We start from the raw sequence: 9,091 nt of genomic DNA on the forward strand, positions 1-9,091 counted from the left end.
TAACTCTGGATTAATCACACATAGAAATACATTTTTATCTATAATTAGTCAGGGAAATCTCTTTTGTGGTAAAAGAGTAGATGTGCAACTACAACGATAATTACATTAAATTTTATTTCAAGGGATATCAATTTCAGAACTATAGGCCATTATTTAAAACAATACAGTTAGCAAGCATATTTTTGGATTACTATTTTTCTTTATTATTAGCATAATAGCTCTTGAACTCGCCCACAAATGTTCAGCAAATACAAAATGTGAGCGAGTGAAACCTCTCACACTGACTGGATTGATTACAGAGTCAGTTCAAAGTAAGGTTTGTTTATTTATGATACTGGTTTTAAATTGTAAAAAAGCTTATTTAAGAGCATTCAGAAACGATTATTATTAAAGATTTGCCTCAATGCACCTATCATTTTCATAAAATAGTTAATCAAAATTGCAAATTCAATGTAACTTAATTTCTCTTTTAAAATGCTTTAAAATACATAAACATTAATAATTATATTACAGTAAGTATTATTTTATTACAATACTATAACTCGTAATTAGCAATCAGTTTTTGAATGTTTAATGTGAGCTGCGATTTGTCCTACTTCATTGAACACACCATCTACCGTCCTCCGATGCACAGAGGGATGTATGGATGTATTTGGATGTATTTTCCTCCTTTTTCTTTTCCAAATGCTGGTACTATGTGGGAATGCATAAAAGTAAGATTTGATGACTTTGAGTGCTAATGTGCATGACTGTGGTACACAACCTCTCTGAAAAACAAAGTCCACCAAGCAGGTTGGTAGCTCTGTATTCATTTAGTGCTTTTCATTTGATGTTGTTCCTGCCGTAGTTTATACAATGCATCTGTATTGTAATGCAACTGTTCTTCATCCTGGAGCCAGGCCTATAGGAGGGATTCTGGTATACTGCAGGCATGTGGACAAGAAGCGGCGAGTGTAAACAGGAAAAGTATTTACGATGCAATGACACAAAACAATCAAAGAACCTATGTTTATTTATTTATTGTAAATGACTTTTTTCTGCTGTCAGCGATCCTTGACTGTTTACATGATATGAGGTGCATTTTAAGCATGTCATTATAAAAATTTGATGGGTGTCTGCTGCAGTTCTATTAAAATACTTTTTTACACTTGCTTGGGGTGTTTTTTTTCTATAATGGATACCTTTTGAATGAGTTGATGTGCTGTGTTTTACTCCAATGCTCGTAACAAGAAGAAAGGACATGGCTTTGTGCTGTGCAATATTTAAATGGAAGAGGGGTGGGGGGTTAAATGAAATGACTGATGTATATCAGTGTATTAACTTTTGGCCAGTGTGCTTTATTCTGACAGCACACCTGTTCTATTTAATATGCTTTACATGAGCCTGGATATGAACTAAATGAATGAGGTAATGAAAGACAGGCTGGCTCTATACAGGGAGGAGAGACAAAGAAGCATGGCTTAATAAACATCTCTCAATTGACAGAAATAAGCACTGATTAGCCTGTTTTGCTGATAAGCTGATCTTACAATTACAACGCTACAATGAAATAATATGAATATGAATAAATATGATCTGGCATGTCAATACCAAAACTGGAAGAAATTCATCCTCAAAACTGGTGGTTTTAGAAGTGCAATGTTATGTTTTCACACATTGAAAAAAGTTGTCCATTTTCTTCACACCATCCCATGTGTAAAATATTCATAGTTTTAATAACATGAAGGTTGTTACCAGAAACAACAGTTAAAGGAAACACATTGTATGCCTAGATTTCACACCATTGAAATGTGTTCATTTGTTCATTTAATTCCTAATGTTTATTGTCTTTTTTTGCTAATCCTTGTAAGTGAACAAAAAATGAATGAACAAAATCATAAAGAAATATACTATCAATATTTAAAATTCCAAAAGAAAGGGATTTATCACTATAGATGTGGGAGAACAATGAAAACCTATTGCCGTTAATCTGCCACATTTAAAGAAACAAATGAAAGTAAAAAAGAAAAATATAAATAAAACACAATAAACTAAACAAACAGATTCATACATCAATTTTCTATGACACTTACATGCTCACTAGGGTCACCTGTGTGCTGGAGCCTATCCCAGCTGTAATCAAAATGGCCACATATAGACAACCATTCACAACTATGGACAATCTAAAGTCACCAATGAATTAACCTAACATGCATGTTTCTGGAATGTGGGAGGAAACCGGAGTATCCGGAGAAAACTGTGTGACTGTGTGGCTTGCATGCTAACCACTCCTTCACCGTGCGGCCCAGGTTCATGCATTACCACTTGTGTATCATGATTGTGCACTCAGAGTATAAACATAAATGCAAATGTGCTAATTTTAAATGTGTTAAAGGAATGCAGTGCATCATTTGCAAGCAGCTATATCTATGTATAGAGTAACACATGCTCACATACAGTATATACTGCAATTTACCTCACAAATATATGACTGACCTTTTTTAACACAAGTGCAGAACACACGTAACCTTGCACACACGTTTATTTATTTATTTAATGTTGTACAGGAGACGCTAATGTGAGCAGCCAAAAATGAACTACATTTCCCATGACCACCAGCTTTTCCCAGCATTACTTGCGTCAGACCAAACATACGCTCTCACAGAAACAGGAAGGTCGCAGGTAGCAACGTAGCATTGAAGCCAAGGCGGAATCATGCTGGGACAAGCTGTAAGGCGATTCGCGACGTCTGCTGTTCGTTCTTCACATTATGCTGAAGGACCAGGAAATGTAAGACAATCGATGCAAAGCCAAATTATATTGTTAAAAGAGGTAAATAGAAATTGCGGCCTGGTGTTATGTACGGAGCCTGTCTGCTAAGGTACTATGGAGGTCATGGCGTGCACGTTATGGTTGTAATGTTTCTTAAGCCAAGTAAAACGGTGCGAGGAGCTGCTATTTTGTCTTTACGTTAACAGAATAATATTCGAAAATATATGGAAGAATGAAAAAAAAGAAGTGAATTTTGACAGGCTGCGTCTTGTTAGTATAAGCTTTCTTGCTAAGCTAACTAGTTAACGCTAGTACTAAATAAAACAGGCATTCGTAATACAACCACAAAATGAACGCCATGTTAACTAAGTAGGGGCGTGCGTAAGGATGTTGTTTTGTACATTAAGTTGTTACCGACTGGTACAGTAAGCAAGGAGAATTGGCCAGTTCGGATGTCTGTGCTCCCTGGCGTGTGCTTTAGAGGACATATACAAGACATACAGTTCCTTAGGTTAGCTGTGGTTAGCACTAGGTTAGGTTAGTTTAGCACTCACAGCATGATTGAGAAGCCATGGTCATTTAAGCTTTTTATGTGTTATCACATTTTGCACTTAGCAGCATCGCTTGAGACACTTTACGCTCTGTACTTTATTATAAATTATAACAATTTGAAATATACATGAAATGTGTGTAAAATGACTTGCATTTGTGTCACATGTCTTGACATTACTTGGCTGACTTGGTAAACCATTGTGCTTTTAAGAACCTTCCATTTTCCGTGGACAACAAGTGGCGTCTGCTGGGCATGATGGTGGTGTTCTTCGGCAGTGGCTTTGCATTCCCTTTCATTGTTGTCAGACATCAGCTCCTGAAGAAGTAAAAGGTGATTTGAATTTCCTTATTGATTTAGTATATTATGTATTTGTCATGAGTCAAGTCTAGTTAAGTAGTGAACATCATCTGTAGTTTTGGTGATTTTAATGTGCAGGTCATCCCATGGTCGTTCTCTTTTTTTGCAGGTTATTGGCAGGAGCATACTTATGTCAGACTTCTACATGTGCAGAACAATGAGGATCTCATAACTGGCTTTGTAAATAAAAGTACCTCAAATATGACAATGCATATTCTTTTATTTTTATATGCACAACACTGGTTTAATATTATAATAAGTTTCCACTTTGTACACATTATGAAAATGAATCATTTTGGGTTTCTCTCATCTGATTTGTATTATGATGTCACCAAGCTCGGAAGTGGTCAGATCCCTGTCTCCACGAAACTCAACAAGCTCATCTAATGTCGGATACACTTCTCATAGTCTCACGCAAACTCTGGCGTTATTAGTAGTGCATTTCATGCGCCACATCCCGTGGCTGTGGCTATTTCTGTGAGTTTTACATTCCCGCTACCATTATTTTAAGTCTGCAATTGACGTGTTGTGATCAGAAGTTGCTATATTTATTACCATTCCACTGTATGTGTACTGTGTATGTGTGGAAGTGATCTGTAATGATTTTTTTATGATCTGTGAAGTTGGTGATTAATGCAAACATTCAATGAAGGCGAACAGGGAAATAATCAGTCAGCCTTGTTCACTGTTCTTTTTCTATAATTTCATCTCTAAAAGCGGGCCATTGGGAACCACTGTCTTAATATATTCCTAGTTAAACGCAAGCCATTCCTTATGGATCTGCAAAGGGGAATTACAGTATACCGTCATTTGCCCTTTTGTCCACAAGAAGTGAATACCTTATGCAAGTGGTTATCCTTTGACCTGAAATCTGCATTGCAGAACTACTGTATAACTTAAGACATCAACATTACTTTGAAACCTTATAAATTAAACGCAGTGCAATGTAGTCATGCTTTCCTTGCCTCGTGATGGGTAGGGTATGCCTTCCGTCAGTTGAACTGAGAGTACCTTATTTCCATTCAATTAACCCTGTGCTTGTGGCAATAATTATCCAAGGACAAAAGTATGAAAAGCTAGGCGTTAATGTGAAAATGAAGTTCTGCATGCACTGATTGAGTTGGCCCGATTACACAAGAGGTGGCAGATAAGATGTAAGTATGTGAAACAACCTGGCAGAACAAATACACACTCTAGTGCCTCTTGAATGTGTAATGATGTTATATTGCGTGTGCCTTTGGGTCTGCTGGACGGTTGCGCATCCAGGTCGCACTGCTCTTGCTCAGTGCTAATAAAGGTATCAGACATGTAATGGGGTCAGGGAGGCGTTGTTTTATGTGTCTCGTTTTGGAATAGGTTGTCCTTTGTGCATAGCTCGAGGGGAGAGAGGATATTCTGGTCGAAAATCCCGAAAGATGTATTGCTCAAAGGCATGTTTAACTCTTGTGACTATAAACATACATCATGTATTCACTGGACCTAGTCCAGAACCATAGATTTTTCCTGTTTCCACAAGTGATAACGTGACATAAGTCTCAGTAGAAACTGCATAATGCATGACATTGAAATTCTGCACGTTGATGTTGCAATATTTTCCCTGCCTGTAATGCAGACAACACTCGGCCCATCTTCGCCTCCAACAACAATCTCTTCTTCAGAATCTTCCCTATCAGCATGTAATGAGCCATCCTTCATGTTCCTCATTCTTTTTGGCACCTCTTAAGAGCTCAAGAGGCATCCGGGACAAACCGACCTCTCAGAAGCGATGCTTCATCCTTGCACGCTCTTCATGAGTAGGCTATCACACAAGAGGCTGTGAATATGCGTTATTTCATTGTCGCTTGGAAAGAAACACACCAGGTTGGAGTTTTTTTCTGCCCTAATTGGGAATCTTTAAAAGCTGAACATTGGCAGTATTGCAACTTATTTGGAAAACTACACCGCTAAAGTTGCTCAAAACTATTTAACAAGTTTGAATTGCAGGTGGTGGGCTGCACGGCGGTCGAGTGGTTTAGCGCGCAGACCTCACAGCTAGGAGACCAGGGTTCAATTCCACCCTCGGCCATCTCTGTGTGGAGTTTGCATGTTCTCCCCGTGTTCTCCGGTTTCCTCCCACATTCCAAAAACATGCTAGGTTAATTGGTGACTCCAAATTTTCCATAGGTATGAATGTGAGTGTGAATGGTTGGTTGTCTATATGTGCCCTGTGATTGGCTGGCGGCCAGTCCAGGGTGTACCCCGCCTCTCGCCCGAAGACAGCTGGGATAGGCTCCAGCACCCCCGCGACCCTCGTGAGGATAAGTGGTAGAAAATGAATGAATGAATTGCAGGTTTTTGCTTTTTTTATGTGATGACAATGAGTGACAAATGGCAACATGATGAAGACCAGAGCACCAGATGAATGAAAAGTCATGAATTCATTCATTTACATATAGACAAACAACCATTCACACTCACATTCATACCTATGGACAATTTGGAGTTGGCCGAGCTGTGTAGCCTGCACGCTAACCACTCGTCCGCTGTGCAGCCTGTGAATGAAAATGGGAAACGCATGCATTTTTATACAATGTGTACAATCTACAGATAAATAAAAATGTGAAAAAGCCACAACATGCATTAAGAATCATAAAAGTTTGCCATATGTTGTTGTCATGTAGTCTATTATTTGTACAGCACTTTTCAACTTTCAAGGTACTTAAAATCCCTTTAACAGTGTACCGCATTTACCTGCTGATGGCAACGCATTAGGAGCAACAGGGGGTCAAAGCAGGATGGAGGATCAAACTAACAACCTTTAGGTTGGTAGACGACCACTCTACCACCAGAGCCATGCAGCCTCCAAGCATCATATACGTACTATATCAGTGAGTATGGGTGAGAATTTAAAGAACATCACTTAAAGCATTCCCCATATGGGAAAGTGTTACGAAAGTGATGGTTTGACACTGGAACTAATTTATTCCATTTTAATCGAGTGTCGAGTCAAAATGTGTTGTGTAAGAGCACTAATTCAAGAATGTTTCCCGATTTGGACCCCATTCCAGAGAAGTGACAAGGGAAGTGCATTTGCTTCTTCACAATTTAGCCTGACGTTGCCACTTTAAGGATTAAATAGAGTGGAAAATCACATTATTTGGGCATCGAAGAGAAAAAAGTACACTCTTTGGGCATTTATGGTATAAATGTTTGATCTTTTATCTACCATTATGCTTTTGAGTGGGACTATTAAGAACCCGGGGAGATGCCCAGCTCCATCACTGTAGACCAATTAGACACAGCAGTGTTATCCTCTACATACAGCGGCCTAGCTGCAGTGCATTTCAGGCCACTTTGCAAAAGTCTGTCCTGCAGGAGGGCATGCTGCAGCAGGGGGTCCTATGGCACACACAAAAGCTCACATCACACATTTCGCCTGAGCTAGCCATATCTCCCCAGCGTGGAGAAGCTGGAGGAGGGAAGCACAGAGCAGACGGAAAACGAATATATAAGAAGGGGATGACAGCAGCATGCCAAGTCTCTTGCAGGAGTTTGTCATGGTCCATTCAGTATGCCAGTGTGAGCAAAATGCAACCGAGTGGATGCTATTGTGGGTTGTGCTTGTAATGTGTGGTTCACCAGCATTTGCATCTTCATTTAAGCAAGTAAACTCATTATTGTAATTGTCATGCCAAATGCATTCCCCGTGTATAGGCTGTAAATAAAAGAAAATATAGTCATTAAAGATCAATTTCATGCCAGTTAACACCATGCATGCTAATAAAATAAGTATGTTACCCTCGACTACACTTAAAACGTCTTCCCTTGGTGCAGCACCTCTGCAAGAACCATTTGTCCAAGTATGCAGTCACCATATTTGCAGCACCACTGTTGATGGCTTAATGCTGGCCTTTACTACATCAGATGTATAGAATACAGTGCTTGTCTTGTTGCAGCCATTTTGTAGCTTAATCGTGTACAATCATCCGTAAACACTTCACGGTTTGAATCTTGTGGCTTCACTTGATCACGTTTTTAAAATATATATACTATTAAAAATAATGCTATTTTGTGATTGAATATAGCCTTTATGTCTCTGATGGGTGTCTCCCTGGAATATGAATATATTGTTGTATTATCTGGCTATTGCCTATGGTACTCACAGACAATAGCCAGACAATAGAACAATATCTCCCCAAAGATTGTTTCTTTCAAGAGTGACCACTAACGAGTTGTTTTGCCACCAGGCAACCTATTGTTATGCAGGACAGTCACCTACCAGCCACAATAACAACAACACTATTGTGACCACCCCCAGGTGACACACCCACCAGAGGAATAATAGGGTAACTCCACACCTAAATTTTAGAAATGAAGAAGCATTTTGGATGGAAGGTAAAAAGGTTCAACAAACAAGAGTCCATTTCCTTGATTATGGACTGTATGATTATAATATGTCAATAACAGTGGTTGATATTTGTGAACGACTATAAAGATTGACTAAGTCTAAATAAGAGTTGGTGTCAGACAAATACTTCACACACCAAATTACCCTTCTGGGTGAGCTCTGATAAGCTCTAATCTTGCACAGAAGCAGTTCATTGCAGCAGTCAGTGTCTGAATCCCAATTCTACGCCATAGCCCTTCCCCTTGGTCTTACCCCGCCCCTTACCCCTTAAAACCTAGCACCAAGGGGAAGAAGCCACTAAGAAATGGGACACCACTTGATTATCATTACATCACCACCCTTCACCGCTTACTGGCTGTGACATAGACATACATGTTTCCTTCCATAAAGTAAAGTGCATACATTTCAATGTTCTATAGTTGACTTTACAACAACTTTTTTTAATAAAAGGTACACATTTTTCAAATTCTAACATTTATTGCAAATATGCATATGTAATAGAAATAACTATAAATTGTAAATAAAATTCTAATAGTAATATAGTCTACTGAAAACAAATATAGAGTGATAGTAAATAAAAACAATGGATGGACCAGGTTAGGTTCCAAAAGTTGAATAAAGTTTGATAAATGAAAAGGGTGAGCTTTAGTCAGACTCAAACATGGCACTCTCTCGGACAGTTTAGTCATGTAGATTCAATGTAGGTGAATCTTGCCCTTTGTTTCAAGTGTGGTCCCTGATCACACTAGGTTTCAAGGGGTGTATGCCCCTTACCCATTACCCCTTGGTTTAAGGAGAAGTAGGACACCACTTGAAACTTGTGAACACCTAAAACCGAGTGGCAAGAGGTTAGACAAGGGCCAAGGCGTAGAACTGGGTTTCAACCAATATGTTTAATGTCAAAAGGCCCCCCACTCGTCTTAGCACACTTGAGTTTAAAGCAGGTTAAATCTACAGTGAGTGAACAGAAGCCAGACATAAGTCTGTTTGTCAGTCCTTCCAAGTTTCAAGGGCACATTCAAGTTTCCTGTTAATCACATCCA

At 38.9% G+C, this 9,091-nt stretch overlaps 1 protein-coding gene across 1 annotated transcript; it reads left to right on the top strand.

Moving 5' to 3' along the window:
- The first annotated feature begins 2,609 nt into the window (after positions 1 to 2,609).
- On the top strand, positions 2,610 to 3,869 carry LOC131127693 (cytochrome c oxidase subunit 7C, mitochondrial). Its single transcript, XM_058069831.1, has 3 exons — positions 2,610 to 2,769; positions 3,515 to 3,634; positions 3,771 to 3,869. Exons 1-2 carry the CDS (start codon positions 2,695 to 2,697, stop codon positions 3,629 to 3,631), a joined length of 192 nt encoding a protein of 63 aa, XP_057925814.1. The 5' UTR covers positions 2,610 to 2,694; the 3' UTR covers positions 3,632 to 3,634; positions 3,771 to 3,869.
- Positions 3,870 to 9,091: the final 5,222 nt, after the last annotated feature.

Source organism: Doryrhamphus excisus, chromosome 4 (genome assembly GCF_030265055.1).
Source record: "Doryrhamphus excisus isolate RoL2022-K1 chromosome 4, RoL_Dexc_1.0, whole genome shotgun sequence".
NCBI lineage: Eukaryota > Metazoa > Chordata > Actinopteri > Syngnathiformes > Syngnathidae > Doryrhamphus > Doryrhamphus excisus.

What these genes read in the sequence shown, in the direction of transcription:
- LOC131127693 (XM_058069831.1), top strand. Translation starts at nt 2,695, where the DNA reads ATGCTGGGACAAGCTGTAAGGCGATTCGCGACGTCTGCTGTTCGTTCT. An exon ending in ATGCTGAAGGACCAGGAAAT is followed by an intron (nt 2,770 to 3,514) that starts GTAAGACAATCG and finishes TGTGCTTTTAAG; the next exon opens with AACCTTCCATTTTCCGTGGA.